At 35.1% G+C, this 27,345-nt stretch overlaps 1 protein-coding gene across 11 annotated transcripts; it reads left to right on the forward strand.

The window, feature by feature from the left end:
- The first annotated feature begins 797 nt into the window (after positions 1-797).
- On the forward strand, positions 798-27,239 carry LOC130808789 (nuclear pore complex protein NUP160). Of its 11 annotated transcripts, none has more exons than XM_057674279.1 (30): positions 799-1,029; positions 1,108-1,369; positions 1,783-1,915; positions 2,018-2,282; positions 2,374-2,434; positions 2,630-2,778; positions 3,895-3,980; positions 4,159-4,263; positions 4,496-4,593; positions 7,154-7,271; positions 7,663-7,689; positions 10,648-10,830; positions 11,003-11,195; positions 11,352-11,923; positions 13,022-13,184; positions 16,123-16,400; positions 16,497-16,684; positions 19,419-19,495; positions 19,578-19,924; positions 20,228-20,296; positions 20,381-20,696; positions 21,283-21,411; positions 22,494-22,602; positions 22,709-22,780; positions 22,922-23,039; positions 24,363-24,470; positions 24,592-24,648; positions 25,575-25,712; positions 26,242-26,415; positions 26,496-27,189. In XM_057674279.1, exons 2-30 carry the CDS (start codon positions 1,188-1,190, stop codon positions 26,532-26,534), a joined length of 4,554 nt encoding a protein of 1,517 aa, XP_057530262.1. In that variant the 5' UTR covers positions 799-1,029; positions 1,108-1,187; the 3' UTR covers positions 26,535-27,189. The 11 variants fall into 11 exon arrangements, with proteins under 11 accessions (XP_057530272.1, XP_057530262.1, XP_057530261.1 ...); XM_057674278.1 differs by having other exon boundaries at positions 1,166-1,369; XM_057674283.1 differs by having other exon boundaries at positions 1,166-1,369; positions 25,584-25,712.
- The last annotated feature ends 106 nt before the right edge of the window (positions 27,240-27,345 follow it).

The following is a 27,345-nucleotide window of genomic DNA, read 5'->3' on the forward strand; positions in this document are numbered from 1 at the left end:
TGCTAACAAAATAATATATTAAATGATTCATATAAAGTGTTGCAACTATTGATAACACTAACACACTTCAAAATCAAATTTAATATAAAAATAAGAAACATTATTTTATAAAAGTTTAAACAAAAAAAATATATTGTTTGTCATAAACCTAAAAAACATAAGTGACTTGCTTAAAGATCGTCACAATCTAAACCACATTAGAATAAAACATTGCATTTAAATAATCAATAGTATAAATAAAAAAGTCCTAATAAAAGTATATCACTCCTCTTTTAACCATCTCAAAATATCCAATACACTAATTATAATACTCATTTAATAAATAAAATTAATAAGATTTTATAAATAAAATAAATACATGATTTTCTAATACATTAAATGATGTTACCTAAAAAGTATAAAATTAATCAATATGGATAATAATATAGTCATAATTAGAAAGTAATAAAGTCAAAGATATAAATATTAGTCATAATAATAATGACATCATCATTAAGTTTTAGAAAAGTTTTGGAGGGAAAACTTTTGCTGAGAGTGTGACACGTAAACAATATTAATAAGTGATGATGTCAACAGTGTTTTATTTTAGTAATAATTATAAATAAGACTATAAAATGATCACTTTAAAACTGAAAGAAATTAGTTTAAGACTATACTTTATCAATTCAAGACTACTTCATAATTATAAATGAACATTTTAAAGTTATAAATAATTATCTTAAAATTATAAATATATATTAAATCAGCTTTTAACATTGGGTCGTTAAAAATGTATGATTTTGTGTTGTATGTATAACATGATAGATGGCGCCCAACTGCGTACTAAAATTTGGTTGTTTGCTTTGCTAGAACCCCCAGTTCCTCTCCTTCTCTTAAACCCTACGCCCGCTCTAATGCTCTTTCTCTTTCGCCCTGTCATTCCAGTTCAAACTCCATTCAATTCTCCTTCCCCAATTCAATTGCATTCCTGTTGTCTTCTTCGTCCTATTGATTTTTATTTGTAATATACACACGTCCAGTTTTACTCAGGTATCGATCTTTTTAGCATTTCTCTTGATTTGAATTTCATAGAAATTTGAGGTATTATACTTTTTATCTTCAAATTAGGGTTTTGAAGCCAAAATTTTTAATCTGGCATTTGCTAATTATTTCGGAACTTCATTAGCACTAAATTGGGGCGATAGAAGATGGAAAGGAAATCAAAAGTGGGAATGGAGGTGCCTTTCATTGGAAGTGATTCAATCAAGTGGATTGAGGCGTCTGTTCCGGATACGTACGCTTCTGCTTCAGATTCCCGGTCGGTTGCTCCCCCTACTAAAGATTTTGCTTCGTGCTCTATGATTGGGACTCCTCCAACTTACTTCATTTGGTATTTTCTCCTTCTTCTCCTTGCTTCCATTCTATAATATTCTTAAATTATTTTTACAAATAGGACAGATGGTGATAGTTTTTCTGCTGAATTACGAATTGGGAATGCGGAATGTACGTAGCTGGAAATCTTGGTTTTGAAAACCTACATAAATCAGGACTTGATGGTTATGTTGTTGAAGCGGAAACTAATGATGCACGCTGTTAGGTGCGTAACTAGGTGTAATAGATAAAAAGGGTGGGAACCTAATTGTGTCAACTGACAAGTTGAACTATGAAAGAGAAACTGACTGTAAAAAGAAAATAAATGAGCAGCTGTAATTAGCATTTGACCTCTAAGCAAATTCTTGTTCGTTGTTTAATTGTTTGCTTAATGGGGTTTGGATTTATATATCACGATCATGCCTTTATCAGGCGTATTTGCGAGCGAATGCCACATACTATTGAAATATTGGAGCTTAATGCTGATAAAGACATCCCAAGGGTTGGATTACGGATTTTTTTCCCCGAGGCGCTGTCTCCTTTTGCTTATATTTGCAAGAATGAGGTTCTTCAAGTTCCTTTCATCTCCGCGTCATGCTTCTTACTATGCTTTTCTGGATGTTCTTTTTATTGTATGTTTGGAATTCTAATTTTTCTGTGTAAACAGATAAATTCTGCTTACGGCAATGTGTATTTGCTGTATGTCTTGTCCATCTCCGGCATAGCTTACCTTCTCCGGCTTAAAAATATCTCTACTTATACCGGTTCTTTTATTTTCTCATCCAATGAAATGCTGCACACTGATACAAGTATCTCCCCTGAGTGTTCTCATATAACTGCTGTCACTGCCACACCTGGTTGTATTGTTATTGGGAGAAGTGATGGATCAGTTAGTTGTTTTAAACTTGGTGTGCTTGACGAAAATGCTCCAGGTAGGTCCACTTTTTCTGCGTCCTGCATTTTGTTCTGATATAGCTTCATCCTTTTTTTGTCCAATTATAATGTACATGCTATAATTTCAAGGTTTCACATATGAATTGCGGGATGAGGCACCTTTGAGTCGCTTGTGGGGTCTCATGTCCAGGTGCTTTTATTTCTCCTTGCTAATATATGTATTTACCAAGAAAGTATTGAAATATGTTTAATCTTAGGTTTTTTGTGTTCTAGCTATGCCTCTAAGGCTATTAGTAAATATTTAACATTGATGATTGAAATTAATCTTCAAAGATTTTTTGTATGACAAATGTAAAATAATTTCCTCATTGATTGAGGTTTGCAGAAGCAGGTTATCAGGGTCTGTAAGCGATTTAGTGGTCTCTGACATCAATGGGCGAAAGGTTGTTTTTGTGCTTCATTCTGATGGAACTCTACGGGTTTGGGATGTTCTTCGTCATGGAAAACTTTTTGGTCAATCTTTGAGTAGTCCAGGTACCCTATTGGATTCCATAAATTTTGTCATATGTTGGGAAATGCATCCCTAAATAGTTCCACTTTGGTATATTTATTATTCCCGATTTCATTTTTTAAGAAATATCGTGATTAGATTTTTAGGTTGAAGTTTGGGTCCAATAATTGTGGGCTTTGAAAATAGGATCTCTGATGTGTTTTGGTGTTGTGGATTGTTTTATTCAATGTTGTTTTGATGCTTCATGTCTATAGTATGGGTAGTCCAATTTGGTAGGATGAGTGTGACTTAAAGGATAGTAAGGGGTATGGACTTAACTAAACACAAATCATTCAATAAAATTTTCTTATCTTCCTTTTCCAAGTGCGGAGAACATATTTTTTTCATGTGTTTATGCTTAACTTGATAGCCTAATTGTTAATTCTAGGTTTTCCATTTAGAAAACAACTTTAGTAAAAATGTGTTGGTGCATTACGATGTGGTGGATCTTGTAATAGTCCATGAATTTCTTGTGTGTTTCCAGCAATGCTATGTTGTTTTTTTATTTGAAATTGGTGAAACAACAAAATAAGTGTAATAGGCCTTTCATACATGAAAAAACTAAGATCCTTAGGCTTGCAACACTAGATATAAAAGGAATAAGTGGATCATAGTCAAAGGACTTTTAGTCTCCTAGATTAGTTATGGGAAAGCATTGATGGAAGGTATTTGAAAGTCATCTTTTTTCTTTAAGGAAAAAGGAAAGTCCCTTTTTCAACTGGATCTCTCTGGTTGTGGATGTTTTGTCCCTATTGCTCATAGGCGTGATAAGGGCCCTGTTGTCTGTAACTTAATACTTATTAAATTTCTTATTCTTACAAGAATTGTATTAGATAAATTTGGATTGTATGAGACAATGATGGACATGTTTTTCTTAGAAGTCTTTGGAATAAGTAGCTTCCGAGCTTCCTTGACCTTCTAAGGTCATCCTGTATTAGGAGCCAATTGTTTTGTGTCGTGTTAGAAGCTATTTAATATTTTAGGAGGATGCAGAGTTGGAGCCCCGTAAGTGATATTGTTTTGTAAAATTGCATCTGCCAATTAAATAAGTTTTTTTCTTTTGTAGTACACAACATTCTATTTTGGTGTGTTCTTTTCAGGATTTACTTTCTTACGAATGTGGGTTGGACCTATTGATGTTGATGGGCGTTCAATTGCACTGGCTATATTATACACACAATCAATGGTATGCAATTGCGTTTGTGTACAACCCTTAATATTAATCAATTATTTGCAAGTTTATGGCCTTCTATTCTTTGTAGAAATTTTTTCCATATTCCGTAATCATTTCTTGTGTGTGATTCTTTACTCCATAGTTTTGTTTAATTTCTTATAATGGCATTGCAAATTTTTATACCATGAAGGAAGTGAATGCTCAGGGAATTGGCATTTGTAACCTCAATTTTTCCTCTGGAGATAGTTACAATTTATCACTTGGTTCATCAATGCAGTATATTCCTTTATCTCAGGTAATGTAGTTATCTTTTTGTCCCCTTGAGGTATATCATGCGAGGGTTGATCTCTTAACTTTTGAAAGGCTCAAAATTTCATGTTTATGGAATTAAGTTCGACTTTGATAATCATAATCATCTTCTTTATGGCTTCATTGTGATTGGCTGCTCCTGCGCCCACCCCCGCTTTCGGGAAGAAGTATTCCTGGTTGTCTTTCTGTATCTAAGTGAAAAGTGTTTACATGTTTAGGATAAATTGATTGATGTAAAACTTTCGTCAAACAAGATTTGGGTTCTAAAAGAAGATGGGTTGTTGGCACATGACTTGATATCTTCAAATTTTGAAACGTAAGTCATTTTTGAGATCTCTCAAACTTTGTGTTTAAAGTTTTCTGCTCATTTTCTTACTTTCTTGTTCCTTTCCTCGTTTTGATAGCAAACCAGTTGTGCATGTATGCATTTATAGCCACAAAATTTTCATTTCTTCCCTTCTCTTGACCTTTTTTTTTTTTTTTTTTTTTTTTTTTTTTATAATAGTAAGGCTAACCTATTTTTTTTTTTTTTTTTTTTTTTTTTTTGTAGTTTAGCAATAGTTTAGAAGATTATCTAGTGATCCCACTTGATTAAAGAAATAGTTTTGATATGTTTTTGGAGATTTATAGAATTATGATGTGACTTCCATATATGTTGCATCAATATTAATTATAGGTGTTATGAAGTATAGTATTCAACTTCTGTTATAGAAGATTAAGCTAGAGAGAAGAGAGGGTGCTTTAAGGTAATGACAAGAGTACCATAAAATTGCACAATAGTATGGAAGTTTGTTAAACAATCTCTCCCTCAAAGAGAAATGAAATAATAGAAAAAATGATGTAATACTTTTAAGATTCCCGCTTCTCGATTCTCTCTTCCTTCTTGTAAGTTTGTTACTATTTCATTTGGTTGCTTATTCTGCATCCACATAATGCAATTATTGGAGGCTTCCGTGTCAACAACTTCCTTGCTATGTACATTTTTTTTCTAGTAAATACTTTGAAACTAAGGTGTAGGAAAGTAAATCTTTTTCAATTATGATCCTCCAAGTGGACTCAAAGCAAGCCCTTTCGTCTACTTGATGAGAACCTCAATAGTCGGTGCTCCGACTCGAGTGACATTTTTTTTTTCAGCTCCTTAGCTTTCGCAAGCAATTCCTAACCTGTGGTAACTAATGTCGAAAATGTAATGCACAATCCTGCTACCTTTTTCTTGGATGAGAAACCTGGAAAAATGGGTAAATTCGTGCTAATTCTGGAAGAGCTAGCTTGTATGTGACCTTCCTAATTTTTCAATGCTGTGATAGGCTTACAAGTCATAATATTGAGATTCAAGCTTATGAATGGTCTTTTGGTCATAGACTGCTGCAATTAGGGTGTTACTTGGCTGCTCCGATGTTCTGAAATTCTTCGATAAATTCCCTATTGAATGATTATAGCTGATAATTCGAGTCTCCCAACTAGCGAAATCTCACCAATGCTAACACATAAAATAGCTGAAGCCTAACAACTCTCCTACAAAATAGCTTTTTAGCAAAACCGAATTAAACTAACTACAATTATTAAAATAGCGATTGCCCATGAAATCCGATTCACATTTAGGCTTTATTGCGATGACTCATATCCTTTCGCCCCTTTCTACTGTAGGTGTATTTTAGAGTTTGTTTGTCGCTTGTCGCTCCATGTTTAATATTATCCCCTTCCCAAAGAATCACCCTGTCCTCAAAGTGGAAGGATGAATATAGGTGTAGATGTTTTGATAATCTTCCCAAGTGGCCTCGGTGATAGGGAGCCCTTGCCACTTATTTAGCACTACCATCATATCCATGTCTCGATTTAATTGTGAGGGTAGAGTTGGTGATGCTGGAGTTGTTCCATGAGCTGAATTGAGATACATAGAAGACTAGGTGCACATTACTCGTTGGGGGCTACGCCACTTTAGCAATCTTTTCCACTATCTGAAAGGGCCCATAAAACTGAGAAATTTTTGTAGGATTGTTTAACGAGGGATTCTTGGCGGTAGGGTTGTAGCTTAAGGTAAAACCCATCCCCAATATCATATGACACATTCCTCCTCTTAGAATCGGCTATAGATTTCATATGTCGTTGAGCTTTTAGTAGCGTTAGACGTAGTTCATCTATGACAACATCTCGAACCAACAACATTTCCTCTAGGCTGTGCACGGTTGTATGCTTCTGGCTGCCATGAACGAGAGAAGGCGACATTCTTCCATATAAGGCTTGAAAGGGAGATTAGTTGGTCGATGAATTGTTTGCCGTATTGTAACAATATTCTGCCCAATGTATTGTAGCCACTGAGACCAAACATGAGGGTTTCCATTTGCTAAACATCGTAAGTATGTCTCTAAGGCTTGATTCACAATCTCCATTTGTCCATGGGTGTGCGGGTGGAAAGTTGTACTTCATAGTAACTTTGTGCCTTGTATCCTATATAATTCTTTCCAAAATATGCTCATGAAAATTTTGTCCCTATCGGAGACGATGGAGGTCGGAAAACTGTGCAACTTGACCACTTCTCTTATAAAAGTCGTGCAACTGTATGTGTCGTAAATTTTGTCCTTATCGGTGCGCGGGTGGTAAGTTGTACTTCGTAGTACTTGGTCAAGCGGTCCATCACAACCAAGATGGTGTTATAGCCTTCCGATTTTGATAGTGCTTCGACAAAATCCATCGAAATTGTTTCCCAAACCTTTTCGGGAATCGGTAGAGGTTCTAAGAGTTATAATGTTCACACATTTTTTGCTCTATTCTCTCTTGTTAATTCTAACGGGTTGACAACTTACTCCTATGGAATGATATATAACTTTTAACACATTTTTTGCTCTAATCTCACTTGTTTTTATATTTTGTGGTAGGGAGAAAGGTCAATTTTACTCCTTGCAAGAAACCTTTATTGCAGAGCAGTTGTTCCAGAGGTCTGAGCATTCCCTAGATGATCTTTATCAAACTACATGCTCAATCTTTTCTTCTAAGGTATTACTTTAACCTTTGAACGATAATTTTTTTGATACTTTTATTGGTACAAATTAGGCTCTACTTGCACTTTTTGTACATTTTGAATATTTTTTGTTACGTCTATGGCCCTATACTCAATGTGACATGAAACAAAATTCGATCCGATACAAGAAACAAAAATAGTAACAAGAAACATTAATTTTAGAGTTTCGGAAATGTAGAAACCGTAGTTACAATTATATTTTACAACAAAAATAAATTTAATAAAAGAAGGTAAGAAAAGAAAATGATTAAAAAGAAAAGATAAGGGAAATAAGTAAATAAAAGAAGGGCTTATGGTATTATATATGGTTTTGGGCTTGAAAAAAAAACTCTTGGGGGTGTAATTCAAAAATGTTTATCTAAACAGGATGCAGTGGGAAGTTTCCGGTTTCTGGTAACTACGCTTCTACGCCTATACTGTATTTGTGGTACTCTTTAGCTTATAGTCTATACTCTACTTTTTTATACTCCTTTTATGTCTCTACATACATGATGATGCAAATTCCAAAGAGTCATTCCAGACTCAACAATAAATGCCTTGGACTTGTTTACAATAAAACTCTATTGGATTTTTAGCATACTATATAGTCTTCAAACATATGTTTAGATCCCAGATAGTCTTTTGTTTTCTTTCGTAATTCATTTTCTCTCATGGAGGGTGGGTCATCTGTGTGTGCTGTAGCTTACTCCATGTTTGGATCAAATTCACTGTTCAAGGGTGATTGTGTGATGAGAAAAGAGAAGGATCTACTTTATTCACATATGTTTGGATGCTTGAGCCATGGTTCATGAATGTTCGTTTAAACTTTTTTTTCCCAATTCAATAAATTGATCAAGCTGTACCATGGAACTGGTAACTGGATATCCATAACACAGTTCTTTTGCAGCAAGTTTGTGTAGTTTGATGACAAACTTTTGCACTCAATTCTGCCAAATCATGAAACTATATTTTTTTTATTATTGCCAAGGCTTTTTCCTGACTGGAAGTCTGAAGGACCTGCGTGATCAAGTGTTGAGGAGAAGTGTCTCCTGTCCTCTCAACAGAGGGCAGAGGCTAGTATGACTGAATACAGGAGATGAATAATCGTCTGTGGCCAGTTGGTGATATGTATGGGGTTGGTGTGGAGCTTATATTGGTTACTCTGAAAGTAAGAGGGACTGGAAAGTGGAGTGAGTGATTATAAATTCATAACTGATGCCAGATAATGAGTTGGGTGAGTATATCCACTAGTACTTTTATTTTGATATGGATATCCACTAGTACCATAAAATGTGCAAGTTTTTCCCTTTTTTGCCAGTCTATATGACATTTGTGAGACTGTGACAATTTGGGGATTCTAAATCTGTTATATCATGACATGGTAAAAGAATGATAGCAGGTTGGCCTCTAATTTCTTTATTTTTTTCCCTAGTGAGGTAGCATGCGAGAATAAGGAAATAAAGATATGTGTCTATTTCCTACTTCTGAATAATATGATTTCAGAAAAAAACTATCTTTTCTGTTTTAATAAATATATGCAATTTTGCTTAGGTAGTGTTTGAAAACCAAGATTTCATTTAAATGTGGAATGTGAAATGCTACATTTCAATTGCAAATGCTTTGGAAAAAAAAAAAGAGAATTCATATCTAGAATTTGAAGTTTCTTCCATTATTTGGGAAAAAAGTGAAATTTTATAAAATAATTGGAGTCTGCCATTGAAAAATTTTAAGATATTTGCAAAATCCAAAAAAAAAAAAAAAAGAATTTTCAGAGATTTAACATGCCATTAAACTGGTTCCTCTTAAAAGTAACAAAATGGAAAAAGTTAAATTTACATTCTTCAAATCACTGTCCAATTTTACAAGTACCTTGTAATGAGATTTTGCTGGATCACTTATTTTTTTTCCCCGATCTACACGCAATCTAATGATATTTGATGGAAAAGAGTACCCCATTTCTTGATTTCTTTAACTACGTCCAATAATGGAGGAGTCAAGGGTGTTAAAGAATGGAGGAGAGAAATTTTAGGCTTTAGATTTTGGTAAAAATGCCCTTAAAAGAAAAAATGGTGGAGAAAGGAAAAAATTTTGCATTTGTAGCTTGCAAAGTATTTTGTTGAAACCTCTCATGGAAGTCTGCTCTATTGCAGCTAATACATAATGCAAATTCTAGTGAGAGCTCTAATTAGGCCGGCTCATTATGGTTTTTTATAAAATATTGTAAGTAGGCATTAAGAATGATGTAAGTAGACATTTAAGATATTAAAAGTAGGCATTAAGGATACGGTAAGTAGGCATTAAGAACACGGTAAATAGGCATTATTCTTTCATTGGCCGGACTTGAGATTTGTCTTTCAAAGAGACGGTTTCTCAAGAGACTGGCTGAATACATAATGGAATATTTGGGGGCTTTAAGGAAAGAGGTGTAACATAGTGGTTTTTAAGGCGAAGTCCTTAGTCTATCCATTACTAATTATAATTTTCCAGATTTTGAGTAGTTGGAGTTACACGCTTTAGTGTTGCTTCCTATGTTTTGTATATAAGAATATAATATCATGGTGACTTTATAGATTGCACTATGGCACACTATTGCCCATAAATGTTTATTACGGGAGACTTTTATTTTGAAGGAGTATATGGAAAATCTTGTTTCAAGTTCTTTTTCAGAAGGGATTATTATTGCCTTGATGTCCCACATTGAACTTCATGACCTACAAAGCCCCTATTACATAAAATAATTAAGTCTCTATGTTTTTCATGCTTAGCATTTGAAGTTTCGTTATAGCTCGTACTTCACAACCTTGTGTCTTTTTTATTTATGATCTCCGATTATGCTACTAACCCGGCTTTGGTGACATAGCATTAGTGTTTATGGGTGTGCAAAGGTGTTTTAGATTGACTGGGGCTGGTGGATTGAGGTAGAAGAGGAAAGGTTGCTGGAGGAGTAAAAAAATGGGAGGGAATTTGGGAGGTCAAGAAGGAAAGACATGCACATAAATGGGAGGACAGGGGGTAGTCAAATTAGAGAGTGAAGTGAGGGGGATAGGTCAGGAGGAGCACTATGACCAGAGGAGGGAGGAAAGAGAAAATCTGAATTTAAAGGAGCTGGGGTCTGGGTTGGGACTGGGTTTATTGACGGGGTTGGAGATAGATTATTTGGAAGTGGATAGTTCAGATGTTCAGGGTGGAAGTAATTAAGAGTAAAGATAGGTCATATTGGTAATTTATCTCCGGTAAAAGAGTAAAGCAAAATATGGACTACGAAAAGAAATGGAAAGGTGACGAGCAAATTTCTCCAAATTTGGGGCATCTTGAATGTCATTGTTTGTTATGAACTACTAATGATCACTGGTACTATTTTTTTATATGCAGGCGCAAATAATAGGATTTGTGTCATCTATAGTCTTACGCCGGCTGTTGCATCCAGGGGTGTATAATGGTAGTGTCTTGCGTATGACATTGCAAGATTATGACAAGCGCTGGACGGATAATGAATTTCAGGTCTTAACAATTGATGAATTGAGCAAGGAAATCCTGTTGTTAATTGAACATGAGGTTTGATGCAATCCTTTAATCTCACTTTTATTTTTATTTTTTTTTTATCGAAGAACGGACAATATATCGAGCAAAGAGCAGAACGGCACAAAAATAGGAAATCCGGATCCTTGCATATCCTATCTAGTTTCTGAGGCTGAACTGTTTCTTCTAATGAATCTTTTTGTATTAGGTTATCAATGGAAGTTCTTTTTCAGCCTTCAAATGCTGGAAAGAATTTTGTGCACGGTATTTTGATCAATGGTGCAAGAGCAATATGCCGTTCAGTTTGTATGTTGATGCAAATAATGGGGCTGTTGGATTGATCAGAGAAAATACTGTATCTCTGTTTCGTGCCTTGGAGGCTATTGAGCTGCTTGTATATGGTTGGTCTTCTGTTCTCATCTCTTATTAAATAACTGGCATGAAGTGTCTCTTGCAATTCTTTTCTTTGCTGTTTTACTATATACTATTAGTTTTTGATTACATTTTCTTGTATGCATAATCTACTGCAAGTCACTTCAATTTTCTATTCTTTACAGGCAATTTTGGAAAGCTCCAAGATTTCGCCAAGTTTGGATCTGATGTGTCCGGTGACGGCCTTGAGCATGAGATACTATTTGAAGTGCTTCGCTGCTCTAGACTTTTAAGCCTACGATTAGGCCTAGCTATATCGCCTATTGTTTATGAATCAATTGTTGGTGCATCTACGGTCTCTTCTGAAGATATAGTTCCTCGCTTGTTGAACACTATGAAATGTGGCTATAAAGCATCTGTTACGGCTTCAAATGTATCAGATCTAGGAGCTGATTTTCTTTTGAAAAAAGAGATCGCAGAGAATAAAAACTTGAGGAAATTCACCGTGGATACTCTAATTTCCATTCATGCTTTGTGTGAAAAAGCTAGTGGGTGGGGTGGAGTTTTGAATGCCATAGAGAGGTATTTGAATCTTCTGGTACCTCGAAAGCCTACAGAAAATGTGGATTCAAATATGCTCTTAGATGCCAATGTGTCCATCATAGTTCAAGCCACCTCACAAGTTGCTGAAATAATGTTCGAGTCTGCATTGAGTATACTTCTATTTTTAAATTACATTTTGGACATTAGTGGTCAGGTAAATGAAGCTGTGCATATTCATTACACTACTAGTTCATATGTAGATGTTAATTGTTCTGTTGACAACGGTATATGTTTTGTGTCTGTTGTGTATAATATGAATGATAGATTTAGTATAATGGTGAATAATCAGTGCAAATATATGAAAATACGTCACGTGTACGCCAAATTTCACCTGTACAATAGGAAAGCTCAACAATAATTGTCACAGCAAAATTATTATTAGCGTGCTTGCACTTTGGCAATACTGATTCCATTTGAAGACTGAACAGCAATATTGCTCATCTTGGTTCCTTTTATCAAATACTCTCTTCAGTTCCAGAGTAGTGTTTCCATTTTCCTTCCCTGTTCATTTCAGATTGATTACTTCACTTTGTTTGTATTATGGAAACTTATACACTTCCATGAGGATCTCACACTCTGCCATATCTCTAAAGATTTCTATCTCCCTTGTGAAAGTGCAAAGAGAACCCGCTTCCTTTTTTCTCCAATGTAGAATGTGGCTTGTTCTTCCCAACTTATTTTAATTTTTTTCATCAGATCAATTCCTTTCAATCCAGTCCAGTTTAGTTCAGTTGAGCAATATACTTCCATCCTCACATTTTCAGTATTCACTTCTGTCCAATCGCATTGACCGATTAAATCATGTGCACTTTTCATTTGTGTGATGCTGTAATGGTCAATTGAAAACCTTAGTTACTACAAGGGTAACATTTGTGTACTTTGACTCCCCAAACCTTGGTTTGGTGGGAGCCACATAAGGGAATAGGGTAATGAAATATCTTACTTCAAGTCAGTTTTCAGTTCTGGTTAGTTTTATGTCATTCAGTGAGTTCATTTTTATTAGTTCTAGCAAGAGAACAACCCTAATTTGGAACACCAATTGGCTGAGCTTTAATTAAATGTTTCAACGTCCTTCCTCTTGTTTTGTTTCAATGCCATTCTTGTTGTTTAGCTTTTTGTTTCCAAGGGACATTTTATTTACTTAAATTATCACACATGTTTATAATCCCCCATACGTCACACAATATATTTGAATAAACTTCTATTCCCATTGTTGAAGAATTTTGAAAACTCATGTTTTCGGCTGTTATAGGTTCAAATGTCCTCGGATGATAGATCTAAAATCCAGCTTGAACTTATTCCTATGATTCATGAAACAGTCACCGAGTGGCTTATCATACATTTCCTAGCTATTATGCCATCAGAATCGTATTCAGCTGAAGATTTCAGCTCTCAGTTGTCATCTCTAAAGATAGGTATGTTTAAACTCATCCTATATTATTGCATTGGGTCTGATAAACTTTGCAATAGTGTCTTGTGGTTGACTGTATCATTTGATAACTTTCAGATTGGATAGTGTAATTACTTCTTAATTTGCAATTATTCACTTGTACTTTTTTTTGTGTTATTGGATACAAATGTAATGCTTGCTTTAATTGATCTTTAAAGTTTAGTGTTTTAGTTTGTTTGCACCTAATTAACATTTTTAGATAAGTTAACATTTTGTTTCCTGAATATAGCCATATGTTTCCATGTATGTCTCAGCCTGGACATTGCATCACGAATGCATTGTTAAGGTTTTAGGGTTTTAAAGTGACCATGATATTTGGTTGCAACATGTGATAATTGTGAGCCACATGCACTGCTTGTACATGTGGTTCAATGACTTACATTATGCAGTCTTATTTGAGATATAAAACCTTATCTATATACAAGCAAAAAACACGAGGATATTGTTGTTCTGAAACCACTTACAATTATAAAAATACGCCGTTCTTTATCCTGAAGGAGTTTATGCAACTACAATCGTCCACAATACCCTCTACTTCATTCTGTTTTAATTTAACGCTGTTCACTTTTTATTTTATGTGAAGTTGCATATGACGTTTTCTACTAAGGGTCAATCGGAACCAACCTCTTTGTTAGTTTTATTATTAACAAGGGTAATGTTGACCGTCCCAAACCCCACCCTAGGTGGAAGCCCCTTAATGGCATTGGGGTGATGAAATGTTTTTGTTTTGTGCTCATAAAGGCCAATTTATAAATTTAATTCCAGACTCCCTATCTTTTCTGGGATGATTTCTTGGTATCCCCCAACTTCATGAAAATCCTTGTAGTTTCATTTCTCCTCTTTTGTCATGTATCTTGTGGTTGATGCCACTTATGGCCTAATAAAGCATGATCAAGTCTCCTTCATCTTGTTCTTCTTTTCTCCTACTCCAATCTTTTTATTTTTCTATGCCAGTTTTTATTCTTTCTATGACCTTTACCATATGCTCTACCATTTGAACCGTAAAAGAACACGAATCTAATGATTTTATTTTATAAATCTCATTTTATCCTTAGATTATCCTCAATCGAGTGCAAGACCAAAATCAAGGATTTTTGTGAAATTTTGATTGAAAACGAAAACATTTTGTTGGGGATGGATAGTGAATGCAATATACAGACATAAACATGATTTAGAACTTACAACTACTGATTCTAGATTCAGCCTTAATCAATGAGAAACCAAATATAGATTAATCAAACCCTGAGGTTCACCACAAGGATCACAAAATATTTGAATTTGTAGAAGGATCACAAAGTTCCTAATTATTGGAAAGGTTCACTTTGGACCGAGGGAAAGAAATCTAAAATTTTTTCTTGTCGCCATAAATTATGTTTACAACTTAAAAAGGGCTTCTTATATGAAGATGCACAAGTATAGATACATCATTTAATTTGAGCCATACAAATTGAAAGGATAGGGTTAATTACAGGAAAACATTAAATTTAAATTATTGGAAATATAGGCCAAGATCTATTATACTTAAGTTTTCAAATTAATTAATGGATAAAACAAAAGCTCATATCCTCCAAAGTCGTCCATGTGTTCATTCCACTTGGAAAGCGAGCGTGACACAAATAATGCATTCTCGTGCATGGTGACATGGTGGGTACTGTAAACTGTAAAGTACATGCTACTGTTACTGTCGTCCGGTAAGATGGTGTTCTGATCAGATTTCAAGTCTTTCCCTGTGACAATGGAGGGGGGAGGGACATGATTATAGTGCAAATTGAGAAGAAGATTAAGACAAATGTAGTACAACTTAAAAAAGAGAGAAAAGCTGACGGGATTTGACCCTTGGTATATATACCCATCACTCAGGAGCAAAAGGTCCCTTTTTGCTTTTGAATAGCTTTTTTTGCTTTGGCTTTATTGTTTTGGTATTTTGTGATGCTCTTTTTGTTCTTGCATTTTTGCAGAGCAGAATAGCATTTCCTTTTCTCCTAGCTGCTTCACTTCCTCTTTTCCTCTTCTTCATCCCTAATTACCTATGAATGGGCCAAGTTTTCTTTGTGAAATAGGAAGCACACATGATTAGCAGAAATAGCTTGTTTGGTTGTGGAGTTTGCAGTCTTACTTCATATACTGGTCTCACTTACTTAAAGACATTTTGTTGCTTTTTTGTGTGTAGAAGTCTTAGATGAGTCACGGTTGATAAGGAAAGATGTTCTGTCTGTTTCAGTCTCATATATATATTGTCGTGTATAATGTTTGACAACATCATGCCATGATTCCCAGTACCAAGTGGCTCCTCAGTTCGGCTGTATACAACCTTACCTTTGCAATTACAAAATTACAATTTTCAAATTCATATACATAAGAAGTACAAATGATGTAATGACCCAGTTTACTATAGTCCGTACTAACCCGAAACCAAAGAACTATAAATGTTTTGGTCCATCGAGAATGGACATGCATTTTGTTATTTTGATGGGGCCAAAGATTTATAGTTGTTTGGTTTCGGATTATAATGGACTATAGTAAAATAGCTCATCATATCATATGCACTTCTTATCTATGTGAATTGGCTTATAATGCTTGCCACCAAGAGTCAATCGGAAACCTCTTTTTAGTATTTTTCACTAACAAGGGTAAGATGGCATACATTTGATCCCCAAACCCCACCCTAGGTGGGAGCCACTTAATGGCATATGGTATGTTGTTGTATCGAGAACGGGAATTTATAAAGTTTAACTCATGAAGGGAATATTTAATTACCTATTAGTAAACTAGCCTAAATTGTCAAATGCTGAACTATGTATTTATACAACTATATATATTTATCGGGGATTGACAGGACACCGGTTATTGTTTGTTACTTTTTTCTTATTCATGCCATGTTATTCTTTTTTTTTTCGGTACAGATAGTGACTCAGGTAAAAAGTCATGGACTGCGAAACTTGGTTCAGTTGATTTCACCTTGGCCTTTGTCCTGGTTTTGGATGCTCAGGGTTCATCCCAAGGGCATGCTTATCAATCTTTGCGATGCCTTCCTAACCCAGGAAGTCTCGGTAAATTAGTACAGGATTTCAGTGGTTGGCTAGTTTGGGGCATATCAGGGGAAGTTCCTGCATATAGTTTTGCACATTCGACTGAGATTGCACTTTGCCTACTGAGACACTGCCAGTATCATGCTGTTGAGGTTCATATTTTCTTTTGTGTTTTTTATGATTTATCCGGTCGTGCTGTCACAATACCGTTGTTTACTTGGCTAACAAATTTTACCTTCTGGTGATAGAGTTTGCTCATGATCGTGGATGCACATTTGAGGAATGAGAAGTTATCAGGTAGCATTCAGAATAGTGATGGTCAATGGTGTGTGCTACATCATCTTCGAGGATGCTCACTTCTTGCTCAGGTTCAAGGTGGACTATGTGGACCTTCAAAGGAGAAAAAAGTTCGTGAAGCCATGAGATGCTTCTTTAGGTAAAACTTGCTTATGAATTGGACTCTTCCCTCTCTATTTATCATTCTGTTTCTTTCTTGTTCTTTGTCAATTGGGTGCAACAGAGATGTTTGTACTGTGTTTTCTTCGAGTATTTTCTTGTGAATCCTTCTATAAATACTTGCAAAATACTGAAACTCTTTCTGTATCTCAACCTATATTTGGAATTAAACGTTCTGAAGGTTCATTATTTTGTGTGGATTTGAGTTTCAGTAAACTAAACTCAAAATCAAGGGTCTAAAATAGAGCTTTATGTGTTAATACATATTTTGTCATTTTCGGGAATGGGAGAATGGGAACCATCTGTCTCCGCTTTGCTACTTGGCTCAGTTTTTGTGGCACAATCCGTTTGTTTTTTGGATATGGAGTGGATTTGTTCAGCTTGTCTTCGCACTTTTGTAGATTTCGAATACTGGATTTGGTAGCCATGATGATGTTCAGAAACTCATTGACATTTCGAGTTCTCACTTGTGTTTGGAAAAAGATAATTGAACTTTGCATCAACCTTACATTGTATCTTATAATGGAATTTGTGTATTCTTCTTGGATTCACTTTGGACATGGACGTCTTAAATAAGGATTTTCTTCCTTGTTTTTTCAAATTTTGATGGAGACTAGACTACTTGCCCTCTTTGCTGAGAAGCTTTTCTGATCTTCAATAATATTTGCGGTGTTGTATGTACCTAATCCCCTAATTGCGCCTTGGTGGGATCCTATGCGGAAGTTATTGGCACTGGAGTAATAAAATGTTGTTTGTAGTAGTTATAGTTAAACCTGTCAAATTTTGTCCCGACCAGAAATTGACTTGGAATCTAACTTGAAATCAGTGGGCCATGGCCTGGAATTTTTAACCCGTGACCCAAAAATACCGACCCAAAAATTGGAAAACAAGGTCAAACCCCGCCGAAATCCAAACGTCACTGATTTGACCATCATTTTTAGTCGGGACACATCTTTTAAGTACATAAAATTTCTTTGTTGTAGCCCTAAAATCGATATATTGGTCTTTAATATTTTTTTCTATGCATACAAAAAGAATGTTATAAATTTTTGAAAGAAATTATTAAGAAAAAAAGTTATATTATGGATATTACCTCTGTTTTGTTTTCTTGCAACCATGGAACATTCTCTATGTTACATAATAGTCATAAGGCTTGCAAATTTCCTTGGTTATGAGGAATGGTGGTTGATGTCTTTCTGAAATTTTCTTTGATGTAGTTTGCTTGCATTGTTGTGTGACAAAGATTTAAGAATCTGATTCTGAACTCTCAATTAGGTGATGTATTTGGATAATAGTTTATTAACAGTAATACTAATACTGGTGGAGTCTACGGAGAAGTTCTATGGTGCAACTCTTTTATCACGATTCTGTTGATTTGTTTGGACTTTGAAAATATGTGGATTTTTTTGGGAGATACATTTTGGTTAATTTTGTTTGTTGGAGTATACTATCTCAGAGAAGCGGAAAAATTGTATTTGTTTATGTTCAAGGACTTGTATGTATGATCAGTACTCTCTTTCTTCGGATATTTATATTTTTCTTTGTGCATGGGTTTCTTTTTTGACATATGCTTTTTATATTATACCCAGAGTCTCAAATATTGCAAATATGTTTTGCTGTCTTGCCGCACTTGTTGAGCTGATTTTTTTGACATATAGTGTTACATACCTGAAGCTGATGTACTCTGAAAACCTAGTAATAGTGTTATTTGTCTAATATACAACAAACAACATGCATTTATGATAGTTAAAATTATTGGAAAGCTCCTTGACTAACATCGATTTGTCTTTTATCTTTTCACCTCTGAGAGAGAGTGGAAGTGATGGCAGGATGAACTGAACACTATTCTCCAGTTTCAAGTATTAACTTTGCCATTAACTAACCTAGTTCTGTCCAATTGACCCAAAATAGTACTACTTGAAGTTATAAATTCTCATTCCTCATTTGCAACCTTTGGCGTCTAGGATGTTCTACATGATACAATGTCAAGGTCTAACTTGTTTCTAAAATTTTACTGGAGAAAGGGAAATCATAAATGGTTCATCCCTTTGTATTTGCTATTAAAATCAGTTTCTCATTATTTTATAAAAATTTAAAATGCTGTTAATTATCTGTCCACTTTTCACTTGTTCACGAGACTTGGAATTGTAACAGCGTTGACCTTGAAGACTAATCTACCAAATCCGTTGTTGTAAAAAAGGAAAGAAAACATAATGATATGTGTGCCATGATGCCACAATTATAAAGTGACGCAGCATTCACAAAAACAAAGTTTTGCACTGTCTGTTTTATACATATAGTTTTGCTTGATCTCTGACCCATAATGTAACAAGAGTGATGCGGTTATCGTTATGCCTAAATGTTGGTCATATCGTAAGATATCCTTGATACGGCCCAAAACATGGTTTTTTTTACACAACTTTACATCACGGGAAATATCGGTTCGTTTGTTTTGAAAACCTTCAGAACGCGGTCAATGCGATGCGGCCTTGTTTTTACACTATGCTCCGACCTTACCTCCTGTTGCTTGCTTGATTCATGGTTTTGTCGCTTTAGTTGGACAATAATTTTCTAAATAGTGATACTGTTTAGACGCATGTTTTGCTGTCCGTTTTGGACTTACTGTTGGCATATGGACCTGCAGTTGAAAACTTTTAGCTTTCTGTTATGGACACCATGATACAATGTCTTATAGACTAGTGTTTTGTATCCAGGGCTTCTTCAGGAGAAGGGGCTGTCCTTGCACTGCAGAAGTTGCCATATGAGGCTGGATTTTCACCTTTGGGCATTAGTACGTAAAAGCTGATTTTCCATTTCATTTTAGTGGTGTATCTCCTGTCTTATTGATTATCATTCCATCTCCTGAAATTCAGCTGGAAATGTCTCTGCTGCTGGATGGAAGCTTCACTATTATCAATGGGTTATGCAGAAATTCGAGCAATACAATGTCAGTGTTGTTGCTTGTCAGTTTGCTCTTGCAGCCCTTGAGCAGGTAGATGAAGCTGTTGCACCTGATGGTAATGCTTCCAAAGTCTTTTTTGCTGATGAATCAGCAACTTCCATAAAAGGGAGGCTCTGGGCAAATGTTTTCAAGTTTGCTTTGGATCTTGATGAGTATTACGATGCATACTGTGCTTTAGTTTCAAATCCAGATGATGAGAGCAGATTTATCTGCTTGAGGCGGTTCGTAATTGTTCTTTATGAATGTGGTGCATCGAAGGTTGGCTTCCAACTATTATATTTGTTCTTTTGACCATTTTCCTGTAGAGACACATGTTTGTACATTAATGAGTCCCAGTGTCCCGCCCAAGACCCAAGGGTACAGTGTTTTCTGGAACAAGTTCTGAGTTCTGTTTGGCTATTTAAAATCTGTTTTAGTAGGCTTTAGAAGGTAGCTTGTTTATCCATGTTTATTATCTTGCGTTCTCTTTGAATGGTAGACAGTTCTGTAGTTGTTGATCTTGAGCAGTCATTAAGGACTAAGTGGAATTGATAATGATGTATACTGAAATGCTCTTGGCAGATTCTTTGTGACAGCCAGCTTCCCTTTATTGGTTTGATTGACAAAGCTGAGCAAGAGTTAGCATGGAAGGTATTTTTGTTATAGAACATCACACTTATTGATGGTTTATGCTTTTGGGCCTGACCGTGAGTGCGTTTATTCTCATATTTGCAGGCAGCTTGTTCAGATATTTCGGCCAGGCCAAACCCTTACAAGTTGTTATATGCCTTTGAAATGCATCAACAGAATTGGCGAAAGGCAGCTACCTACATATATCTACATTCGGTGCGGTTGAAAAATGAAATGGCTTTGAGAAATTACCAGAATGTTGCACTCTTTTTCCAAGAAAGGCTGAATGGAATTTCTGCAGCTATCAATTGCCTGCACCTTGTTCATCCTATGCATGCCTGGATTGATTCTCAGATGACTGGAAATCAGTTGCAGAGTGCTTCTCATCCAAATAAGAAGGCTAGAGTGGAAGAGGAACAATGTAACAATCACGTTTGCAACTCTCCAGAACTTTTTATCTTTGTATATATTTTTGGTTGTTTTTATGCATTGAGATAAACTACACATGATTCGCTAATCTTCTCACAAATTGTGGATTGATAAAGGTGAATTATGGTCAGTTGTGGACTAATTTTGGAACATATTGAGTAAATTGCTAATTCAAAAAGTGAATTCACTAGTGAGTTATGTTTCACTAATTGAGATTCACTTGGGAAAGTGTGGTGTACCGTGTATGGGATTTGACGCTAGGTAACCACCCTTGTTTGACTTGACCAACTAAATTAGATGCTGTTCACATTGAAAACCCGGGGTTCACATCTCAATTGGTGGATCTGTGATGGTTTTTTGATATTCCATTTTGTTTTGATCAGTCAATTGTGTCAAGTATTTACCTTTTGGCGTGATTTTAAATTTATATCAACAAGCGTTCTTTATATTAGATTGTTGGTGTTTTGCTTCATTTGAACACAAGTGAGCTAGGAGTAATTATGATTTGAATATTGTGATGGAGTTTGACTGATGAAGGCATAGAAGGGTGGGCTTTGACTTCTTAAAATTGAATGTAGCAGGTAAAGTTAACGCCCAGGCTCAAAGACCGGATTTGTACATTGGTATTGATACACTTGAAGACGAATTTGTGCTGACATCAGCAGAATATTTACTTTCCCTGGCAAACCTTCGATGGACACGTAGTGGTAAGACCATTTTTATCGTTCATCTCTGTCTGCACTTACGTGATTGCGTGTTGTTGCCATATTCACGTGTTGTCATTTATCAGACTATCTCCGTATTTTCTAATGTATAGATGTTACTAACTTGTATATAATTCAGCTTTATTGTGAACTTGTAATCTGTAATTTTATCTAGTGCCACAAACTCTTGATTTAAGTTTCTCTTATTGGTTTTGCATGTCTGTTACCTAGCTTCTTTTGTTTTCAATAAAATCAGTAAGATTTTGAAAATTTTTCTTTTCATTCCTATAATAAAAAATTGTGGCGGTTTTAATTGGTTTGCTCGGTTGCGCATAAAAAATTTGTTTCTTTATTAATTCGAGGAATCCAGACACTCTGGATAAAAGGATTAAAAATTGATCAAAAAAAAAATTGACTGGTGAAGTGCTATCCCTCCCTCCACCGTCATTTTATAAGGCATCTTAAAGTCTGAAGTCGAAGCAGTTACTTCTCACTGATTGAATGGCTACACACCCGTCTATCTCTCTATGCAAATAACAACCACAACTCCCTTATTACAAACCATAGCAATGGCCAGCTCTACTAGAAGGCTTAACATTTCATCTATGTTACATGGGCATGTTGGACATGGGTACATGTCTGATGTGTCTTTGTCTAACATGGCTATTTTATGAAAATTATACATGACTTTGTCCCGAAATGAAGTGACCGAATTTCCATGCCCATGTTGGAATGTCAAAATTTTGACATGTTTAGTGAAGATGAAATGAAGAATGCTGGCTTTTGCTTCTCTTTCTTCTCTATGTGATAACCAATAATCTGTATTTGGTTTTGCCTGTGGCAAGCTTTAACGTATTCCTTGTGGACTGTTCAGGACTCAGGAGGTTTTGTTGAATTGGGTATATCTAGGTTAAAAGGCAAGTCCAGAGGACATTGGAATTTCCTTCAAATTTCCAAAATAGTTCCCTGTCGTTTTTGTGTCTGTGAAGTGTGAAACCCTTGCTTTCCATTAAGACTCGCGTGTTTTTCCTTCTGTCACTGTTTCCTAGTTACTATAATTTATTTAATACTTTTGATCTTCTCAGAAAACAGAAAATTTCCGTCAGATCTCGTTGAACTTTTGGTTGAGACCAATCTATACGATATGGCATTCACAGTTGTGTTACGGTTCTGGAAGGATTCTGGGTTGAAGAGGTTAATCTCTACTTTTTTTTAATGAATCATCAATTTGGTATTTTATGATTTGGTTTGTCTTTTCTCACTGTGTTTTTTTCGCTATGCTATGTTCTCTTGGGTTCAGGGAACTTGAAAAAGTCTTTTCTGCAATGACACTCAAATGCTGCCCAAATAAAGCAAGTACTCCAATAGTTGGGTAAGACATCTCTCGGTTTGCGCTATCACCTTTCTTCTGATGAAAATTGAAATTTCAGAAAAATGTCAGTGCGTATATATTCAGCTCTGCTGGCTTTGTTTCATGCCAAGTTACATGTCAGTCATTTATTTCTCACTGTAGATCACCTGGCCTTTTATTAACATATTCAAATGATGAAATGATGACGGAAGAATCGTTCCATGCGGATTCTCATTCCAAACAAATAAACAGTCATTGGGAAGTGCTCGAGCAATATCTAGTATGTGTCTTCTTTATCCTTCTATAGTGTCACAGTTCCTTTTCTGAAAATGAAGTTTTGGATCACTCAAAATGCACAAATAGATAATGGGGTGGATTTTAAAAGAAAAGGATCTGCTATTAGCCCAGAGGTTCTTGTTTCATGCGGACAAAAGTTTGAACTTTCAAGTACATGGGATTGGTCATTTTGAGTCTACCTTTTAGTTTTGCTTGACTAATTTTTGTGCCAAATTGTTTTAAGGACAGTCAAATTTTGCTAGGTATACAAGTTCAACTACCTGTAGGCTGTAGGAAGTAAATTTTTGATAGAACTTTTTTCTACTTAGTTCATTGTAGTACTAGTTGATCTCATTTGCTTTCTTGAAGTAGAAGGAAATTTAGACACAAAAAGCAGATATAATCAATGATGCATAACCCCAACAACTTGGCTGCATATCCCATATTTGTTATTTATGATGAATTTATAAATAGCCTGAGTTCCTAGTTGAATATTTTTTAAAAAAAACGATTATGGTTTTTGATTATGATTTATCATCGACTCATTGAAATTTTTGATCAATACAAAAGAGGGAGTGGGCATATTGTTTTCTAATGAATCATCGACATAAATGGAAAGACAAGGGGGTGTGAACTTATACAATGAAGACCAAGGAAAAGGTCATGACATCTAGGCATCTACGGATCATGATGAAGATTACCTGTCTAGAACTTTGAGTTATGTCCGATATTTTACCGTAACAACGTGATTTGTCAAGAAGGGGTTATTGAAAATTTTCGTCTAATGTCTCTCTGAATTGTAGAAAAAGTTCTAACATCTCCCTATCAAAATTTCATTAATACCCCTTAATTTCAATTATTACAAATCACATATATCAGTTACTGGTAATTTTAATTGCTAAGCTGAATAATTAACTATTAAGTTAATTAATTATCCACTAAGAGTACCTCATATTGTGCCATTATTATAGATATGTGCATATTATTGCATTATAATAGTTGTTCAACAACAAATATGCAATTCTAAGCTCAAAACTATGTGATTTTTTTTTTCAAAAAATCACACCACGTCGGCTGCAATTTGCGTTATTACTCTTAGCATCCGTTTTCCACAACACCATGATCATTTTCTACGAACGCATCCATGACTGCGTTTTTCTTCCATCACCTTCTGTCTATTTATTTGTAGAAAGTGCTAGGGACATTATGTAATAGCTTATGGAGGTCAACTATAGCTTTTGCAGCTTCTATATCACAGAAAGCATCATGCTTTATCATTTATGTGATGATATTTGTTTTTTTTTTCAAAACAAATTGTGTGTATCAGGAGAAGTATAAAGCCTTTCATGGAAGACTACCAGCAATTGTTGCAGAAACTCTTCTCCGCTCTGATCCTCAGATCGAACTGCCTCTTTGGTTAATTAATATGTTCAAGGTAATTGTACAGGCCTGTCAATCTTTACTTTCAGAATGTTTTACTTAACTTCTTTGTTGGTTGCTCGTTTTTCCTTAACATATTCAATAAAATTAACATTTTTCTTCAACTGATGATTAAGGTTGTGCAAAGTCTCAAGAACCGTACCCTTGTACTAAGGGAGCACAATGAGCAATGTGTCAGTTCCTTAAACTAGCTTATATATGTCTATTCTTTGCAACCAAATAATTCTGGACAAAATTGATCTTTACCGCGATGATAATGCCTTATAGTTTGTGCAATGTGTCTACAACTGCCCCCTGTCTTTAAGAGTGGGTGTTGAGTTATCTTCTGTTTCCTTAAATTTGTTGTTATATCTCTATTTATGCAACTGAATTATTATGGATAGTAGTGATGCCTTTGAATAAGTTGAGATTTGTAGGTAACATCTTTTCAATCACTTACTTCGTTCCAAATTACTTGCAACTAGTGTTTTTTTACGTAATTTAATGCACTAATTCAATCCTTAATGTCTCTAATTATATTTAATTAAAAATTATAAAATTTTGATATTTATAATTTTTGCTTCGAGACAAATCAAACAAGATCCCACTTGACTATGTTTTAACTTATAGATTAAGAATTAATTACAAAATAAAGATGATGAGTGAATAGTGCAAATATGCTAATGTTGCGACTAATTTGGAACGGAGGAAGTATTTACTAGTAGATACTACTCATGCTACACCCAATATTTGAATTATTTTATGAAACAATAATGTGTACTCTAAATATACAAAAAATAAAAGCATAACACAATAGTTCTCATTAATTAATGAAAGCAATAGAAATAATTAACACAGAACTCTAATGCATACTGAAGTAGATTTCAAAGACAATAAATGCAACAGCATTGATTAATGTATTAAGGAGAAAAATAGTGAGTCACAACCATTTGGAGGGAAGAAATATAGTCTTTAGACCTTACTTATAGTATTTAAAGTTTGAATACGTGAAAGATTGGTCACTTTTACCTCCTGTGGAACCTGCAGTGAAACTATCTTGAATACATGTGGGATAAGGGGATGTAATTCATTTTATGTGCTCATTATTGGTTTTGTGTAGAGTGCACAGAAAGAAAATAGGGGGATGACTGGTCAAGAATTGAATCCAGCTACTCTCTTCGGATTATATGTTGATTATGGACGATATCCAGAGGCTACAGAACTGCTAATTGAGTACATAGAGGCGTATGCTTCATTGGTAAGTTTATGTTCTTGAAGGCCTTTATGTTTTTACTTGGTCGAATACTGATTTCTTTTGAATGTCATCATGTGCATTCAATCCTAAACTCCTGCTGTCTGTTTTCAAACATTTATATCATTGTTGCCTTAATATTGTGACGCCAAATATATTATATGAGGCTTGAACATATATATGAAACAAAATCTAACAATTGCTTTATGAAATTGTTTTTAACATTGACCTATTGAGTTTAGTTCCCACTTCCCACAACTGGCCTATCCAATATATTCTCGATCACGTGCTTTAATTTAGATAAAATCATTTGGATAGTATCATAGTCAAACCACAGTATAGTGTTGGAGGTTTTGCACATCTCCCCTTTTTCTTTTTAGTCAACCTTTATTGTTTCCCTTTGGCTCATTTTGTAACTGGATAGAGGCTTTGTTATCTCCATCTAAATTCTCTTTAGCCAGTGCTTTCTACTTATTGTTATTGCTAGAAAGGTTTTGGCGTATGCTGATTGAGATTCTCAATATTTTCACTTCAGAGACCAGCTGGTGTAATCCATCGAAAAAAACCCTTTGCAACTTGGTTTCCGTACACAACTATCGAACGCTTGTGGTGTCAACTTGAAGATTCAATAAGTAAAGGTCAAATGACTAATCAGTGTGAAAAATTAAAAGTGCTTTTATATGGAGCTTTACAGAGCCACCTCACTCTGGTATATCTTTCTTTCATTTTGCTACTGAATTTAATTGCTACTTGCAGTGTATTAAAATATCAAATTTTACTGTCATTTAGTTGAAGACAGACTCGGAGGATGCTACTGCTTTTGCATGAGAAGTCATTAGCTGCTATTGACTCAACATGGGATGTTAAAATGGAATCTTTCCCGATAGAACCTCTTTTAGTTGTAGAAGTTGCCATTCTTGTTCTCATTGACGATTGTGGAACTTCGTGTACTACCTTTCTGATTCGTCTGAAGACAACGCCCTAAGCAGCATTTCCATTGCCAAATAGTGAAGTCAGCAAAAATGCAGGGAGCTTTGCATATAAAGGATCGACAAGAAGTCATAGAATTTAGATGTGTTTCTCATTTAGTTTCTGCCTTACTGGGGAGATACGATGTTTTGGTCTCTTGGCAAGCATCACAACGCGTTTCGGCAATGAGCATTACAAAGATTCACTGCGCGAAAGTATTGTTTTTACAGATAGCTCTGTAAATTCAAGTTAGTATGGAGCAACTGCCAACATGTGCCATCATTAGATCTGATGTAAGTTGCTGGCTTCTGCCCGGATTGTTTATTTCCTCGGTGTTCTCAAATGTAACTTATGTTCTTTCTTGAAGCGGAAACCTAAATTCATTATAGAGTATCTAGAGACCACAATGAAAACAATTAGCAGGAATTCTGTTCAAGCACATCTTATGCAACTGTGGTCTTGATCTTGTGTCAACATTTTGATGTGAATGCATCTTTTAGAGCCTTTCAGATCATGGGGTGTAATTGTTTGGATCATGAAATCCAATTTCCTTTTTCTATTGAATTTCACTCATTTTGCAACTGGCGCAAAATAAAACACGACAAAAAGAGTAGTTTCAACCAACATGAATGCAATAAAGGTATAATTGGACACATGAACCAAATTATAT

This window comes from Amaranthus tricolor, chromosome 3, assembly GCF_026212465.1.
Source record: "Amaranthus tricolor cultivar Red isolate AtriRed21 chromosome 3, ASM2621246v1, whole genome shotgun sequence".
Taxonomy (NCBI): Eukaryota; Viridiplantae; Streptophyta; class Magnoliopsida; order Caryophyllales; family Amaranthaceae; genus Amaranthus; species Amaranthus tricolor.

Excerpts from the sequence above, each read along its gene's own strand:
- LOC130808789 (XM_057674279.1), top strand. The coding sequence starts at position 1,188 with ATGGAAAGGAAATCAAAAGTGGGAATGGAGGTGCCTTTCATTGGAAGT. Across the intron at positions 16,685-19,418 it reads GCCATGAGATGCTTCTTTAG|GGCTTCTTCAGGAGAAGGGG; the intron begins GTAAAACTTGCT and ends TTTTGTATCCAG. Across the intron at positions 22,781-22,921 it reads GCAAGTACTCCAATAGTTGG|ATCACCTGGCCTTTTATTAA; the intron begins GTAAGACATCTC and ends TTCTCACTGTAG.